This window comes from Lutra lutra, chromosome 3 (assembly GCF_902655055.1).
Source record: "Lutra lutra chromosome 3, mLutLut1.2, whole genome shotgun sequence".
In the NCBI taxonomy this organism is placed as follows: domain Eukaryota; kingdom Metazoa; phylum Chordata; class Mammalia; order Carnivora; family Mustelidae; genus Lutra; species Lutra lutra.
Genome location: NC_062280.1, coordinates 15,514,008 through 15,533,057, shown reverse-complemented (window position 1 = coordinate 15,533,057; position 19,050 = coordinate 15,514,008). Strand labels below are relative to the sequence as shown.

The 19,050-nt window shown below is 40.5% G+C and overlaps 1 protein-coding gene across 2 annotated transcripts in view; it reads right to left on the bottom strand.

The window, feature by feature from the left end:
* Nucleotides 1-6,418: 6,418 nt before the first annotated feature.
* CD28 (CD28 molecule) overlaps nucleotides 6,419-19,050 on the bottom strand; it is a 28,086-nt gene continuing 15,454 nt past the window's right edge. For both annotated transcript variants that reach the window (XM_047723224.1, XM_047723223.1), the window contains exons 2-4: nucleotides 13,180-13,536; nucleotides 12,817-12,941; nucleotides 6,419-7,239 (exon numbers count right to left, since the gene is read on the bottom strand). In XM_047723224.1, the coding sequence (XP_047579180.1) occupies nucleotides 7,111-7,239; nucleotides 12,817-12,941; nucleotides 13,180-13,536 (611 nt within the window). In that variant the 3' untranslated portion in view covers nucleotides 6,419-7,110. The remainder of the gene's footprint in view (nucleotides 7,240-12,816; nucleotides 12,942-13,179; nucleotides 13,537-19,050) is intronic.

Genomic DNA, 19,050 nt, shown 5'->3' with positions numbered 1-19,050 from the left:
AAACCAACCAAGCAAAGGCTATCAAAGGGTCGCATGAAGGTGTAAACCCATAATTCAGAGTAAGTGGTTATCCAGAGGAGGAGCAGAGCCCTTCAAGAAGAAGGAGAAGAAGAAGGGCTAGACCAAGTCTACATTTTACACTTGGCAAGGGAGGAAAGAATAATGCCCATGTTGCTCAGTGCCACATCCCCAGGACCTAGCCTGCTTCTTGGAGCTGAGCAGGCAGGTGCTCATAAAGTAGTTATTGAGTGAATGAAGAGGAAGAGAGGAGAAAGAAGCATAAAACAAGTGAAACAAGGGTTGGGAGTGGAAAAGTCTCCCCAACAACAAGCTCAAGTATGTCTACCCTTGTATAATATGCCATGGGTTCTCAAGAGTTCGGAGCTAACATACCATTTGGAAGCTAACATATCAAATGTTAAGTACGCACCCAAGAGACGAAAGATATGACCACACTATGGTTACAGCCATGATGCCCATTCGAGCCCACCTTTCCCCCTCTTCCTCCTTCACCAGACACTTACATATTTAGTCCAGAGACTAAATTGAGACTTGGAGATTAACGAGGGGAAGGAAATCGAATATAAAGCTCATGAAATAAACAGCACCACTTGTTGATCTTTGATTAACTGGCTCTTCTTTCCGAAATGGGGCCTCTTTTTCTTTCTCTCTCTCTTTGCTTGCAGGTGACACCCACACATATCCTTCAGTGTTGGCAGAGATGCTCACTCAGATAACAACTGGAGTTCATGCTGCACATTTTCATCTTCATGTGTCATCATCACCAAGTAAAACCACAACTATAGGAAAACAAAGCTGTTTGCTGCTCTCTTGTCTCAACTGACATTTCCAGCCAGCTCTCACAACTTGTTCTCTGGAGCCAGAGGCACGTTTAATCTGTCATTGAGATAGCACTATCAGATGCAGGGTAAGGAGAATCCAGTCCACCCCTACCCTGAGATAAATTCACCCTTCTGTGACTTTTTGTCCTCTCAAATTCCTGGCATGCCAAAACTTTCACTGTTTTAGTTGGCAAAAAGGATAGGAAACAGGGCTTGGAAAGCTTACAGTTTGGTCTTCAGAGTGGCCTCAACAATGGGGTCAGCTTATAAAAGACAAAGTATTCTTGGATCACCCATATTTCATCCCAAGCTTTTTTTAGTTATGGAACCCAAGTGTCCATACACCCTGAAAAGAACTAAAAGAACTGCCGATAAAGTGTGCTCTGGACAGTGGTCTAGGTTTCTAAGGGCTGAGAACCCATGAATCTTCGAAGGGAAAGCACACACTCCTTTGGGATGTCAAAGCAGAGAAAGTTGAGAGGTCCACCCACTCAGATTTGATCCTGAAGAACCAAACTTCTTTTGAGGACCAGGAAAACTGCCAAAAAGTCAAGAGTTAGAGGGGTACCTCAGTTTAGGAGACACAGATAAGTTACCAAACAAGGGTCTGGTATGACTCCCCTACCCTCCCTTTTGCTGCTGCTTAGTGTGATGGTTAAACATCCTTTAAGATGGATCCAGAAGTGGGGCACCTGGGTGGCTCAGTGGTTAAGCCTCTGCCTTCAGCTCGGGTCATGATCTCAGGGTCCTGGGATCAAGCCCCACATCGGGCTCTCTGCTCTGCGGGGAGCCTGCTTCCTCCTCTCTCTCTCTCTCTGCCTGCCTCTTCACTCACTTGTGATCTCTCTCTGTCAAATAAATAAAATCTTTAAAAAAAAAAAAAGATGGATCCAGAAGTTTCCTTGATTTTTCTCACTCATTAATTATCTTTGTTACAGGTAAGATGAGAGAGGAGAAAGAGGGCTGCTTTAAAAGAAATCCCTATGTTTTATTAGATTGGAGAAAAAAAGTTAATTCGGGGCTGTGAATGATTACACCATTCACATAGTTAGTAGCTAGAACATGGTGGGAGGTCTGTCAGGTGAAGTTATGAAGTTTGCATTTTATTTCTCTTTGAACTTTTCATAGAACTAGGTTACACTATTTTTATTAGCCCAACAAAGGAGTGCTTACTGAACAGATTCATTTAAGGCTAATTTTGACCAATCTTGTCCCTTACCGACTGAATTGTTTCGTCCAGTTGAATTCATGAGTGACTAGCTAATTTCAGTCTTTCTTGGAGTAGAATGACACATATAAGCTCATTTTTTTTTCAAGTTCACCTTTATTTAACTTAATGAGCTCCATTTCAACAAAGAAGAGTCGCTTTGGAGAAGAACTCACAGCACACCTATCTGACTTCAGGCCACTTTGAAAGCACAGTTTGCGATGAAATAAATAGGAGCTTCTATGTAAATTTCAGACCCAGCTCTGTGTATCCTGTTCAAGGACTTTCCCCTACCCACAAGCTCGATGTCTGTGCGTCTATATGTGCATGGTGATTAACATGTCTGATTTGAATTTTCAGCTTACTCCAAGTGCTCCAATTTTGTTCATTGTTGTTCTTTTATTTTTAAATTATTGCAAGCAATTAGAGTGTTCAGTTATGAGCATAACAGGTAAAGCAGCTGAAATTGTCTGTCCCCAGCATTCTCATCTTTGAGCTCTTTTTGAATCATAGCCAGGCAAGGCATTTATAGAATTTGTTGGGGGGGGTGGGGAATAGAGAGGGAGAGAAATGAGTAGCAATTCAATAGTAAAATGGGATTTAAACTAGGCAACATTTTTAGAAGTCTTAGTCTAAAGTAATATTTAAAACATAGTCAAGAGTCCATTAAGAATAGATGTGGAAACTTCAGTGGAGAATCAACCTTCTCTTGACTGGGCTTATTTAGCATGACTTTTCAAAATGTTTCTTTCTAACATTATTAGTTTTCCTCACTGCACAAAAATTTCTAAAATGTGAATGAACTTCCATCCATCAGGTTTTCTTTCACCAATTTCAGCAGTAAATATATATATGTATTACCTCCTGTTTCACTGACAAAATGGATTTGGGTCCTTATTAATAGAAAAGTAGAAAACAGAACTGTCTTTCTCCTTCTCTGAATGTGATTGGTACATTTAAACTGACCATTAATCCATAAGGTATATTAAAGTCATTCATTCAATAAATATTTATTTTATGCCAAGTAGTATTCTAGACATTGGGGATATGGCAATCAACAAAGCAGACAAAGTTCCATCTCTCATGGAGCTTACACTCTAGTTTGGGGAAATAAACAATAAACAAATAAATAAGTAAAAAATCTAGTGTAAGAGAGGGTGAGATGCTATGGAAAAAAGGCAAGTCAGGAAAGCATATAGGGTTCGGTGGGGTGGGGTAGGGAGGTTGTTAACTATGGTGGATAGTGACATTTGAGCAAGGGCCTAAAGGAAATGAGGGAGAAAACCAGGTGGATATCTGCAGACAGACATTCCAGATATAGGAAACAGCATGTGCAAAAGCCCTGAGGTGAGAACATGCCTGTGATGTTTGAGGAGGAATATGTCAGAAAGTATGCATATATCTATAACAGAGATTTCCTAAGCCTCAAATTTCAAGAAGTCACTCAGTCCAGGACTTGAGAAAGTCATTGCCATGGTCCTTGACTTGGGTCAATAACCAGTCCATGGCAGTGATGACCCTGGTTCTGGTCCATCACTGCCACCATCTCCAACCTCCAGCATGTACTTGAATTTAACACTGGGATCAGTCCCTGGGTAGGCCATGGCTCTTATCCAGCAGTGGAAAAAGCTGGAATAAGGGATCTAACATCCATTTAACCATCAACATCCCCATTAAATTTGCTATGAGAACTAGTGGTTCACTTAGTGAACCCAAGGGACCGATGGGATCAAGGCTGAAGTCTGATCTCTCTCACAGAGCATTCACGTCACACAGAATGCACACATCCCAGAGATATAAACCATTGGTTTGATGAGAGATTGTGACTAAAGCCAAGTAAACAAACCAGGAACGTACCTTGCTTGAAATAAAACTAATATATGAAAGTTTGGTATATTTTTAAAAAGTTGAACTGGAGATTTATTAAAAAAAAAAAAAAGATTTATCCCACACTATTTTTAAGTAGCAAGTTTTCTCCAGATTCATGACCAAAAGTTAAACATACCTGCTCTGAAAGATAAATACTAAAGCTCAAATTAAAAACAGGCACATGGTAGTTCAGTAATTTTACCACTGAATACACAGAATATAATGTAACTTGGTCTCTTTAACTTGGCCTGCTCAGCCCAAAATAAGTGAGCTCACAATCAAAAATTATAGAAATACTACTAATTATCAGACTCTTACAATAATAGCAGCAAATGACATCGTTTTCTTCATAATTATCATATCGGAAACTGCAAAAGCATTGCTCCAACCACTGTTTTTAAACCATTTCTTGGCTCATACTAATAGTGAAAATGGACTTCCCTATTAACATTTCTACTTTGGTTCTGTTCAGAGTGAGTAAGAGAAATCTAAAGTGTGATTCATCTTTGGTAAACCTATTTTTCCCATCAGAAAATAAAACCATTTTTTTTTTTACCAAAGATCAGATCTTCCCATTTTTTAAATGTATTTTTTGCCATTGCTCTTTATATAATTCTCTAGCTCTATCATTTTCAAATCCAATTCAGTAACTTAGATTAAAGAACTCTGTGTGCCAAGAGGCTAGCAATGCAGAACGTGTGCCAGTATAAATTCAAGAGTTTTTTGTCACTCCAGTTCTAGTGAGTTTGACCTTCTCTGGATTAATTATTTTCATGGTATGGATGCCCATTTCAAAGTCAACCAAAGTACAATATTTTCTGCTGGAATCATAGGATTCTCCTCTCCACGTCACAAAAAAAATTAAAGAAGACCTCTTTTTATACATAAAAGTGGGAGACAGAACACTGCACATTTCATAACAAGCTAAAATATTCCAAAACAGGAAAATGGTAGAAGTTAAGAGGCTCTTGGATTTTATAGCACCTTATCCCCAGATAGTGGGTTTAAATCTGTTAAAATATTCTCTCCCTTCTTGGGGCATGGCCCAGGATATCTTTTTTTTTTTTTTTTTTAACTTGAGAGAAAGAGAGAAAGAAAGACCACAGAGGGAGAACCACACTCCCCGTTGAGGAGGGAACCTGATGCAGGACTCAATTCCAGGACCCTGAGATCATGACCTGAGTTGAAGGCAGATGCTTAACCCACTGAGCCACCCAGGTGCCCCCCAGTTTAATCTTTATACATTATTTATATGACAATAATAATAGTAGCTAACATTATTTGTCAGATATGGCACTAGTGCCAGGGACAAGTAGAAGAAAAAAAAAAAAAAGACAAACTTGGGCCATGCCCTGATGGTGATTATAGTATAGGGACAAACAATTATGATCATTACCTCCACTTTATAGTTGAAGAGTAGAGTCTTAGAAAGTCAGTGACTTGCTTAAGGCCAACTAGAAAGGGGACTTGGACCAGATCTATTTTACCTGCTTCCAAAACCTAGACTCCTCTAACATCTGAGTAAATCAAAGCACAAAACAAATTGTAAAGGTAGCAGTAAAGCTGTTCTTTAAGGTCCCCAGGCACACACCAGTTGACCCCAACCAGAGGCAGAAAAATATCCATTGTCATGACAAGATCAGGTCTTACAGGGTCCGGCTTTGCAGGATATCTTGAGAACTTTGATGCTGTCTTAAACATACACCAAATACACAAAATATTTTTCCATGTCAATGGAACTCCAGGGTAAACACACAGCTGAACCCACAGAGTTCTGGAGTTCTGAGCCCTAAATCATATAAAGTCCCTGTAAAGGAACTCTCGCCTTGTCTCCTCTGTCTTCTGGAAATCTTCCATCAAATATTGACCACTCCCCTCAGTACATCGGCAAGAGTCACATGATTCCCTTCTATTCTCCTCCTCCAGAAGAAGTTTCTTGGGACTCATCCCCCAGGCCCTCATGAATACCAACAGCCCCTTTTCAGAGTACCATCACTGCTCTGGATGTCCTTTCAGTCTCCCACTTGAGATTTCCACACAGATGACAAAAAGACCAACCAGGCAAACCTGAAATATAGGGAACAGAAAAGCCCCCTATATGATTTGACAGGAATGATCTTCTGAGGAAGTAACCCTTCTTCAGAGTATTCAAATGATTTTGACATCAAGTGGCTTCATTTCCTGACACATTCTTTCTCGGTAAGGGGGAAGACTATTTTATGCTTTTCAAATCATATTGTGAATACTACATTGCATTCCCATCACAGGGAGTAAAGTAGAGCAAGACTGTTTGCCTCAAATTGCTTCAAATGAATTCCATTGGTCAAGATGACTAAATATGACCAGAGTTCATCAAAAAAATAATGTCTATACAAACCAAAAGAGACTCTTAATGTCACAAAACAAACTGAGGAGGGCTGGAGGGAGGGGTGTAGGGAGAGGGTGGTGGGGTTATGGACATTGGGGAGGGTATGTGCTATGATGAGTGCTGTGAAGTATGTAAACCCGGTGATTCACAGACCTGTACCCCTGGGGCTAATAATACATTACATGTTAATAAAAAAAAATTTAAAAATTAAAAAAATAATGTCTATACCTTTCTAAACTAAAACAGTATTAATAGGAACTAAGTGGTTCATTTCAGGAATGAGAGAGAGTGTTTTAATGGTTTTTGAAATGTGTAAGTCTCCGTCCCCTCTCCCCCACTCTAAACTATCCCCACTATAAACCCCCATTTAACCAAAAGGAATGTTTTTCTATCCTTTCTTCTCCATCTAAAACGTCCTTCCATATCGCATTTCACTTGACCACAATGTTCAGGTGAGTGAGAAAGGAGTGAAATGGAAAGCAGATTTCAAGGTTGACAGAATCCATGGATTTTGTTTGTTTGTTTGTTTGTTTGTTTTCTACTATAACCTCTTAAGTCAATAAATACGTGGTAAGTTGGCATTTGGGTCATGGCACTACAAGTTAGAGCCTGCCACAATAATATTCTTTAACTTCATTTCGGAGTCTCAAAAATAATGTTATTTGGTCTAGTCATTCAAGAAAAATTGGCATCAGTGGCTTAAGAAGAGCCTGTAGAAGGAGCCCGTGGCCGGCTGAAGACAAGGCAGGTTTTTCCTATCCAGAGCAGTTGTGTTGGGCGGGTGAAGAGCTGCCAGCCGGCTTGCATCTGGATAGGCGTCCATGTCAGGAACGGTATGCAGCAAAGTCGCGCGCTGGTGCATAGGGTTGATAGTGCCTTCGGGTGGGCCCCGGTCTCCGGGGAGTCATGTTCATGTAGTCACTCTGAAGGATCCTGCTCCTCCTACTCTTCATCTGCAGAAAAGAGAAGTGTCTCTGTGAAGGGGGCCAGGGAACAGAACAAGATGTAGTAGGAGTAGCTCTAAGACTGGGCAGGGGTGGGCAACTACTCAGAACATGGACTGACAAATGAAGCTGAATAAACCTGTATTCATTGAGTGTCTTGGACCAGGATAGTGCCTAATCAAACCTAATTTCTTTGGACTCTTCTAAATTAACATGCAAAATCTGAATCAAAGAAGGTATTTGGGTTGAATGTACCCATGTTACCCTCAATGCAGTCATTTGATCTAAATTCCAAAAGCATATCTAATTAATATATCCACCATTGATGTGTAAATACTCTTAAAGGCCCTTCCTCCTTTGAAAAGGTTAAGCATCCCCACTGCAATATTCTTACATCTATCATTTGCTTAACAAGCCATTTTTGCATCATTAATCCGAGAGAACCTTCACCCCTCTAGAGTCTGAAATAATCATAAATTCATAGCCCTGGAGCCCAAATTAGTGGAGAGGTATAGTTTAAGACAACAAGTTACATTCCTATTCTCTTGTGTGTATGTACATTTCCATAAAGATAATGGTGTCACTTATCTCTGTTCCTCAGATTCACCTCCTTCTCGATGAATTTCTAACAGGGGTGAGGGATGTAGGGGCAATACTAAACCCAGAGCAAGAGTTACATGCACTGTGAATCTTAGTATAGTTTTTACTGGAGGTTAGGAGCATCTTTTCTGAACCAATGTGATGGCAAAATTTACATGTTTGTTAAAAGACCCATAAAAATTCTAAAAATAGCTACCTGGGTTTCTGAATTCAGAATTCCCTATTATGAAAAAAAAAATGTCTATTTCTAGGCACCTAGGCCTGATGCGTAGATACATGGAACGTGAATGACATGAACACTTGAACAAGTAAGTGAGCAAGTGACTTCTGCCCTGGTCTTATTTCCATGCTCCTCCCTGAGGCTTGTCAGATGAGCATGAGCAAGCTGGAAAAACCCCAGCTTCCACATTACTAAATCCAACTAACATGTCCTCATCTTTCTCAGGCCTCATCTTTTGACTTCTTGGTAGCATTCTCTACTAATGATTACTCTTGCCTCTTTGAGATGCTCTTCCACTTTGCCTTCCCTAAGATGGCACCATGATGGTTTTCATCCTACTTGTCTGGCTACTCCTTCCTTGCCTCCTTTGCAAGCTCATCCTTCTCTAAGTAGCCATTCAGTGTTAAAGCTCCTCACAGACCTTCTCCTTTACTTACTCCATCCTCTCTCTCTAGGCAAACTCATCCCCATTTGCAACTTCAATTACCACCTATTCACCCAAATTTATATCTCTGGATGGGACCTCAAAGACATTTCAAACAAAACCTGTCCAAAAGGAAACTGAGATCCTCCCCTAAAGTCTTGTCTTCCCCCAGTGTTTCTATCTCAGTGAGTGACACTTCTGCATATACAATTGCCCAAGACTTCCTGAGCCTCATCCTTGACACTGCCAGCTCCCTATCCCTTGTCCCAGGGGACATTTGACAATGTCTGAAGGTATTTGGGGTTGTCACCACTGGGAAGAATGCTATGGCATCTAGTGGGTAGAGGCCAGAAATGCGACTAAACACACTATGTTGCACAGGGAAGCCCCTGACACCAAAGCATTACCCAGCCCAAAATGTCAATAGTGCCAAGACTGAGAAATCCCGATCTAAGGAATCTGATCATGAAAAAGAATGGGATGAAAAGGAAGTAAATGATACAAAACATGGGACCAAATTTAGAATGAATATTGTCGGATTGCTTGACCTTTCCTTTTTGCTCATCCTCAGAAATGACCAATGATTTGAGCCTGGTAGACTGGAAGGAGGCTGTTCCATCCACGGATATAAGGCAGGACAAAAGGAGAAGTAGATTTTTAAGAGAAGGTTACAAATTCAGCTTTGGTCATTTAGGATATAAATGATGGACGGGTTATCCAGCTGAAACGAAGAAGAGGATAGTGTTCAACAGACATAATTGAGAGATTCATTCAAGAGAGGTAGCCATGGAAACAAAATGAGTGAGGGAAGTTGCTCTTCAAACATCATGGCTTTACATCCTTTCCATAAATAAGGACCAGCATTCTCTCGAGCACAGGGTTATGGCAGGGCAGGATAAGGGCAAGGAAACCTCTGCCTCTGAATACATGTGGAAGGCTGCTGCTGATACCCTGGAAAGCACTTTAGTACTTACTCCTGCTCTGACTTCCCTTGCCAGAACACGAAATGGCAGTCTTTGCCTCCAAACACTCAAATACAACTATAGCTGGTAGAGAAGCCCCGATAAGGTCTTCACTGTTCTATTAAGTCCACTAAATATGTGTGATATCAGGACCATTCCTCCCTTGCCCTCGCACCACCCCCACCCTTACCCACCTGTTTCCTGGAAGCAGCAGCAAGACACAATTCACTTAAAGACACAGTCTTCAAGGGCATGCTTGGTTTAAAGGAAGATACCACCTATCCACACACTGTCCACATTCCCCACATTGTGACTGATCATGGAGAAGAACGTGTTTTCAAAAAGGTTCCTTTAGACTAAGAAAGAGACTAGGTTTTCCAGCTCAGCTGGGTGAGTGGAGGAATGAGTGACAGTAGCAGGTGCTGTTCCCCAGCAGGCTGGTAGAGGGGAGCACTTTATTTATTCAAATGTAAGCAACAAGTCAAGAGCTGAGATAGAATGTGCAGCTGCTCCCAGAAACCCGCTCAGCCTACAACTGCCTACGGTAGCACATCACAAGCCCTGAGGAAGTTCCAGAGAACAGCCCCTCACACCAAGGCATAGAGCAGATCAGCCAAAAATAGGCTCCCAGAATAGGACCCAGGAAATGGCTATCCTCTTGGGATCAACAAGGTGCTGGTTGCTTAAACAGTAACAGCAGCAAGAAAAGATGAGCTGGGGTGGGGGGTGTGATGTTATCTTATAAAATAAAGATATATATTTATTTCACACCCTTTGGGTCAGATAGTACAAAGACCTAGGCAAATAAAGGGTTCTTATTGGACAACCTAATCGACCATAAGAGGCCGCAGAAGATAAGATCATGCCAAGCACTGGCTCTTCCTAATTCACAGGGAATTTACGAAACAAAATAAGACCAAAGTTAAGTTTTATCAAGACAAAGCAAGTAGTGCTACCAAAGAAAAACCTGTAGCATCTATGATGCTTCCAAGTTGAAAGTGAACTGTTTAAATTCACTGAAAATGAGAAGGCTTTTGTTCTTCTGGGTGATGCCAGTCACTGAGCCAATTAGTGCCTGATTATAGTAACTGATATTCTAATGTGTGTTTACAATAAGTTTTAAATGATGAGCAGTACCCTTCTGGCCACCGAAAGTTAAAGTAAGTCTCAAAACTATTTCCTGGGAAGCTGGTATGACACTGACCTAGGTCAGCAATAACAAAGGAAGTGTACCCATAAAGCCACTTCACCTATATTTTAGATTAAGAAGTTGAAATTCCCAAGAGATAAAAATAAGGACTAAGATTCTAACCTCTAAAATCATTTGGCAAACACCACAGAGGTTCAAAGTGGGAACGTAACGTGTATGAAGACCCCAAGATCAAGAAAGATGAGGGACAGAACTGACATCAGAGAAAGAATTTAAGCAATATTTCTCTACATAAAAGGCTCTCAGGGTGGGGCAACTTGGAGGAAGCAAGACGGGTAAATATCAAGTTGCTATCTAGTATAAGGGATTTCTAGGAATCAACAGCCACTTTTTTCCCTATTCTGCAGAAGAGACAGATTAGGCAAACAGGCAGCCTAACCAATGTCCATCTCTGCCCCTAGAGTTTCCAAAATGTTAGCAGCATGTGGGGATCGATCAAGAGGTAGACTTTGGAAATAGGCCAACAGAGTTTAAAAGGAATAGCATGGAGGACATTAGGAGAAAAAAGGGAAAAAGGAAGGGGGAAAATCAGAGGAGAAGACAAACCATGAGAGATTATGGACTCTGCGGAACAAACTGAGGATTTTAGAGGGTAGGGAGGTTGGGGGGGGTGAGTTGGCCCGGTGATGGGTGTTAAAGAGTACATATATTGCATGGAGCACTGGGTGTTATATGTAAACAATGAATCTTGGAACACTACATCAAAAACTAGTGACATACAGTATGGTGCCTAACATGATAAAAATAATAATAATAATTTAATAAATAAATAATTAAAAATAAAGGGATCTCAGGTAGGACACCTGGGTGTCTCAGTCAGTTAAGCATTGGACTCTTGGTTTCAATACAGGTCATAATCTCATGGGTCATGAGACCAAGCCCCATATCCGGTGCTCAGCAGGGAGTCTGCTTGAGGATTCTTGCCCTCTGCCCCTCCCCCTCCACTCTCATACTCATGCTCTTTCTCTCTCAAATAAATAAATCTTTAAAAAAAAAAATCTCAGGCTAGATCCGTCATTTACATGATTGTGAACCCAAGGCTGCCCCCCTCACCTCTGTCCATCCCCTGCCCTGCCCACCCCAGCACCAAGTCTTTAGTAAACAGAATGGTTTCACCAGGTGTGGGTTGCAGAAATCACCGACCCATCTATGGTTTAGTTAAATGTGTAGAATATCCCTTAAAGATATGTTCATTTAAGTCCTTAGTTTGGCCTTTAGGAAGGTTATTAATGCATAAATCTGATAAGCACTCATTAAGCATTAAAAATGCTTAATACCACATGGATGGTATATATCAAGAGAAATGGTCCTTTATCCTTGAGGAGCATACATTGCTTATTGAAGAAATGACTCACACATGCATCTAACATAGGAAAAAACTCAAAGACAACGTGAAACCAATGCAGGAGACATTCTGTCCCACACCGTGTACATGAGAAAGGGAGGTTTCTGAGTAAGGGAAAGACCGTCGGTAAGGGAGTCCCATCTTAACGTTGGATATGGTCATCCAGGTGTGTTCAAACCTTCAACTTTGAAGGAGGTAAAGAAAAATACACCAAGCTCATTACATGAACATTTGCACAAATTGGTAAACTCTAATTCAGTGCTGAGAACTCAGAAAAGTCTAACTCCCATTATGGTTTCATAATGACAGCAACCATACTTGGCCTCACGAAATTCAACTGCTTCAGAGGAGATAAAAATATGACTCAGATAAACAGACCTAGTTTCTTTGCTAGGTTTGAATGCATAATTTCAGTAACCAAATTTCTCACAATTTTGGACCCTGAACAAAAATTGTGCATTGGTTTCAGTGCCTTGATTCCCAAGTTGTTAGATTTTTATACATATATGTATATCAAAACTATTTTATATATCATCATGATATTGCAAAAGGGGGAAAAGAAAAGTAACTGGCCCTAAGACTCGATCCCCACTTCTCAGCTTCTTTTTTTGCATGGCCACCTAATTACTACCTTCTGGAAAATAGAATTCACATTAGATTTTCATCTCAAATAAAGCTAAACAGGTTAAAAGAGAAGGGAAATAACAGCAATAATACTAACAATCATGTATTAAACAGAAAATGAACCACATGGGCAAATTTCTTGAATGTGTTCAGATTACACATGCATGGAAAAGTTACACAAAATAGTGTTGCTTCTCTTACCCAGCAAGCACAAAGAGCCACTGTTACTAGCAAGCTATAGAAAACTAGGACTCCACACACCACCACCAGTGCCCAAAATGGCTTAGAAGATTGAGGAGACGGCTGCACTGGACAAAGATGTTTCTCTGAAAAACAGAACAGAATGGGTTAAACATGGGAGTGGCACTTGTGTATATTCCCTTCCTTCTGAACTTTATAGAAGAATGGGAAATGGATCAAAATATGCAAAATATCACCAGTTTATAATGTGTAGACTTCCTCTCTGGGACTTATCCAACCCCACCATTGATCATGACCTAGTTTTCAAGACTGCCACTGAAAACTCTTACTCTAGAGCGGTGCCCTGGTAGAGTTATGTGTTACCTTTCACATGGATAATGGTCCCATTGCTCTTCTCATTGTCTATGTAAGGAGGTGGATACATGACCTCGATTTTGCAGAAGTAAATATCTGTTTGGTTAACAAACAACTTCCGAAGGTAGAATGTCACTGTTTCATTGCCCAGTTTCCCATCACAGTCGAATCCTGTGCTTGAGTAGAACTGAGGCTGATGGGAGTAATTTCCATTCACAACACAGACTTCCACGGCACTGTCTACTCCCTTATAAAGGGATGCCCGGAACTCCTTTGAGAAGAGGTTGTGGGTATACTTGCAGCTCAGGTTGACCTCATTGTTGTACACCACAAGCATGGGCAACTGCTTCACCAAAATCTTGTTTTCTGAAGAAGGAAAAATCATTTGCTTAGAATAAGAGCATGAGGACTTTTCCCCCACCCTGAAATCAAGACATAATAATTAACAAAATAAACGGATCTCCAGCAAAGGCTTTCTCCTGGCAGATGAAGCTGCAGGAGTGCTTTGGAAGAAAATTATAGTGAGAGTTTAAAAGTTTGCACTTTGATATTATCTGCATCCTCCTCTGACTGGGACAATGCAGTGTGTTTTCACTTGGAGGGCAGAATGTGGCCTTCTGTTGGCACTGAGCACCACAGCTACGCATTTGGAATTTTTGAATCTGTGCTAAGATTCCAAAGATGTTAATCATGCTTAATTGTTTATCTTCCTGATTGAGTGGGATCCTTGGAAATGGCTTTGGAACACCTGACATGGATACCCAAATAGATTTGGCTTTAAGTTGTGATACAGGCTTTTGTGAACTAAAATGTTTTGAAACTTTTGGGCTTTGTTTATTGGCCATTCCAAGAGTAGGATAAAAAGTAAGAGAAGACACAACCCAAAAAGCTTAACTTACCTTCCATAGCAAATTCTGAGAGGAGCCTTCTCAAGAACTTCCTATATTTGTTCTCTTAAATCACAGGAGATGGAAGGGGTGTACAAGAGCTCCCCCTCTACTCCATTTTTCTGCCTCAATGCTATTCCAGTAAATGATCAAAGACTCTGGAGAGCATCCAGTTCAATCTTCTCACTTTTAAAGCAAAGAACCTGAAGCTAGGTATTATAAACCTACATGAGGAAGAGAACACATGTATTCCATCTTGTCTCCCACATTGCCTCTCTAAAATCACTGAATAGATGGTGAGCAAAGCTACGACTAAAAACCCAACTACAACCACCTGAGAAACAGACCATTTAGAACCACCATTCTTAACCACTAAGAATCAACTTTGCAAATTTTTCTAAATTTTCCGTCACTCTTAACAATGAATTTCTCAAAAATAATGAATGGCTTTGCGTCTCTGATTCAAAATTTAATTCCAAAAAAATTGCTGTTATTTTGGGTCATGCTAATAATTGTCTACGTATTTGCATTCTTTAAAAAAAAGTTTTTTGAAGCCACACCCCACGCACCCATACTGAAGGCCCAAATAAAATAAAAATCTATTAAAACCTACAATTTGCCCTGGATTTGCATTCAAGTGCTCAGGTGTTTTGTTTTTGCTTTAGGAGAAAGGAAGATGCATAGAACTAAATTACTAGCCCCTTTCTATCACCTGCATTGTTCTCAATTCTGGCTGTACATCAAAAACTTCAAAAAAAAAAAAAAAACCCTTATATCCAGGTCCCATTTCCAAAAATTCTGATTTAATTAGTCTATGCTGGACACAAGAAGGGATTTGTATTATTTCTTCTCATTTTTTTCACACAACTTCCTGAGATATAATTCATGTACCATAAAGCCACTCTCTTTTTTTAAAGTTCACCTTTTTAAAATATACAATTCAGTGGTTGGGTTTTATTTTGTTTTATTCGAGTATAGTTGACACACAATGTCACATTGGTTTCAGGGATACCACACAGAGAATCAACAACTCTATAGTTACGCTTCACTCACCACTGCATAGCTACCATCTATCACCACACATCAGTATTTACAATACCATGGACTGTGTTCCCTATGCCGTACCGTTCATTCCCAAGTCTTACTCATTCCCCAAGTGGAAGTCGTATCTTCTACTCCCTTTCACCCATTTTGCCCATCCCCCCCACCTCCCTTCCCTCTGGCAGTTGTTTTTTTTTTATTATATTCGCAAATTGCAAATGGATGGCCACTATCTGATTCCAGAATATTGTATTTTTATTGCCCCCAAACAGAAATCCCCATACCCGTTAACAACCACTCCTCATTCCTCCTTCCCTCTAGCCCCTGACAACCACTGAACTATTTTCTGTCTCTATGGATTTGCTTATTCTGGGCATTTCATATAAATGGGCTCATACACTTTATGGCCTTTTTTGTCTGGTTTCTTTCACTTAGCATCATGTTTGCAAGGTTCATCTCTATTGCAAAATGTATCAGGACTTCATTTATTTTCATGACCAAATAATATCCTCTTGTATATATATATATATATATATATATATATATATATACCAAGTTTTGTTTTTCCATTCATCATTTGCTTTCACTTTTTTGCTGTTATGAATAATGCTGCTATGAACATTGATGTATATACTTTTTTTTAAGATTTTATTTATTTATTTGACAGAGAAAGATCACAAGTAGACAGAGAAGCAGGCAGAGAGAGAGAGGGAAGCAGGCTCCCCACTGAGCAGAGAACCCGATGCGGGACTTGATCCCAGGACCCTGAGATCATGACCCTAGCCGAAGGCAGTGGCCTAACCCACTGAGCCACCCAGGCGCCCCGATGTATATACATTTTTGTATGGACATATGCTTTCAGGTCTCTTGGGTGCATACAGGAGTGGAACTGCTTCGTTATATAGTAATTCTGTTTAGCTTTTTGAGGAGCTGACAAACTTTTCCAAAGCAACTGCACTATTTTACATTTTTTTTTAAGATTGTATTTATTTATTTGACAGAGAGAGATCACAAGGAGGCAGAGAGGCAGGCAGAGAGAGAGAGGAGGAAGCAGGCTCCCTGGCAAGCAGAGAGCCCGATGCGGGACTTGATCCCAGGACCCTGAGAACATGACCTGAGCCGAAGGCAGAGGCTTAACCCACTGAGCCACCCAGGCACCCACTATTTTACATTTTACCGAAAGTGTCTGAGGATTCTGATTTCTCCACTTCCTTCCCAACACTTGGTGTTGTTCATTTTCTTTACCATAGCCATTCTGGTGGATATGAAACAATATCTTATTGTGGTTTGATATGCATTTCTCAAATGACTGATAATGTGGAGCATTTTTTATGTGCTTTTTAAGCATTTGTCTCTCATTCTTTTTTAAAGACTTTATTTATTTGACAGAGAGAGAGAGAGTGAGAGAGAGCACACAAGCATTGGGAGGAACAGAGGGAGAGAGAGAAGCAGGCTCTCTGCTGAGCAGGGAGCCCAATCCCCGGCTCGATCCCCGGACCCTGGGATCATGACCTGAGCCGAAGGCAGACACTTAACCAAACGAGCCCAGGTGCTCCATTTGTCTATTATTTTTAGAAAAATGTTTTTATTCAGATCATTTGCCCACTTAACCAGACTGCTTTTAATTGTTGAATTATCAGAGATCTTTACATATTTTTGATGCAAATTCCTTATCATATACAAATCTTACCAGATTTCCAAATATTTTTTCCCATTCTGTGGGTCATCTTTAGTATTGTCATAAAGATTTCCCCCTTTGATTCTAATATTTAGTGAGGGTTGAAAATCACAGTCTTGTAACAGATTTCTCAAGGTGACAGCATATTAGAATCAGCTGCAATTTAAAAACCCTTGATTCCCAGGTCAATTTAAGCAGAATCTCTGTGTATAGAACCCAGACATCAGTATTTTTAGTTTCTCAGGAGATTCTAATTTGCAGTCAAGTTTGAGAACCAGTGACTTAACAATTGAAAATTCATTTCTTATCCTCAATTCCCAGGCCTCCACAGGTTTTTCCAGTCTCATCTCCTCAAACCCAATCTTCCCAATCAGCCAGACTATTTAACATCCCAGCAACATACTGTGCGAGCATTCCTCTTTCCATACTTTGCTAACTAAAGTTCATGGCCTAGAGCGTCTCTCCCTTCTTAGGTCTCAAATGATTACTATCTGTATCACTCATTTGCCATTTGGTCAGGTTCTACATGTGGAACACCTCGTGCTTCATATACTTCAGGCTTTTATGTGTATTTATTTCCTCTAGACTTCCAGTTTCTGGGTCTTCTTTGAGCAAGAACAATCTGTTATGTTTCTTTATATACTTCTGTGTAAATGATAAGATCTCATTAAATAATCAATAAGTGAAAGGTGGTAATCTGACTGTGTCATTGTTATCAGCAGCGAGGTCTGATTACCATCTCATTAAATCCTTATTCAAAATTTGTGTCTCCACAACAACATTAGCTTCATTTATTATTCACTCAAAACCCCCTTAAAGCACTGAAAAGCACATGTAGGTAACCAAAATTTAAACCCATCAAGATAGGGAAATTCATGGGGCACCTGGGTGGCTCAGTGGGTTAAAGTCTCTGCCTTTGGCTCAGGTCATGATCCCAGGGTCCAGGATGGAGCCCCACATTGGGCTCTCTGCTCACCAGGGAGCCTGCTTCCCTTCCTCTCTCTCTGCCTGCCTCTCTGCCTACTTGTGATCTATGTCTGCCAAATAAATAAATAAAATCTTTTTAAAAAATAGGGAAATTCAACTTGTTTTTGTTGTGTTTCATTTTGCTTGGTTTTATTTTTATTTATGTAGAAAGAATCACTGGGCCAGTTCTGATTAAAAGAGCCAAATCCAGCAAGAAATGCCTGCTTTTCAGGGAGTCCGGGTTAGGTGCTGGTATTTCTGCTTACTGACACCTCCAGGGATTGTAACTGTCCCTAATTATCTGGATTCTGTGTCAAGAGGCAATCAAATTCTTCCTACTCTGCCTTTGAGAGATGACATAAGGGGAAAAAATAAGCATAGGAGTTCTTTGCTAGGATAACAAAAGGGAGCATAAGCAGGAAAACCGAGGAAAGCTGGAGAGAAACCCTGGACCCAGTTTGGGTTCCTCTTCCTAGCACCCACAGTGAGGTGGAGAGAGGGAAGGGAGAGGGAAGAAGGAAGAAAAGCTCTAGCATCTATACTCCAGTAGTTTGCTTAACATGTCCTGTATACTCAGAATGTGACACCCTCCCAAGAGGCACACAGAAGGAAAAAGTCTATTTCCCAAAGAGAACAGGGCTCAGTTTCTATCCTTGGGCAACTACAGTCTGGTGGGAAAGAAAGATTCATAAACAGCTACTTTTAAGATAGTGGCACAGTGATCTGTAGGGCATTTCTGCAAGCAACTAGAAAACCAGCTAAGGATTTCTCAAGGTGACTGCTGACCTGACGTGGAAGTATGCACACATTTATTCAACAAGTTTATTAGGTAAAAGCCTTGCAAGATGAGCCTTTGTGTCAGGGTGAAGTGAGGTAGGAGAGTATGTGGTGGAGAATAGGGTGTGAGGTCATTTCTCTTTTTCAACAAGAGAAAAAGAAGGGTCTGTGCAGAGGAGATAAGGAGGTGAGAAAGAGTACAGCAGATGTAAGGAATTAGAGCTGCCTCCATTTTGCCGGACCATGACTTGTAAAAGAAAATATTGGCAAAACAAGCATAGTTCACAGCTTGGGCTCTCTTGCTGGTGATGGGGACCTATTGAAGTATCGTGAGCAGAAAGGTGATTTCATTTGCTATATACCACTTTAGTAAAAATGTGGAAGGCAAATTTGAAGGGCACAAGCGTAAAAACATGGAGACAAGTTAGGATCCAATCATAGTGACCTAGGTAAGAGGTGATAAGCGTCTGAACTATGAGTGGATGAGCTGCACATATTTTGTGCAGGTTAAAACTGACAGAACTCAGTGTT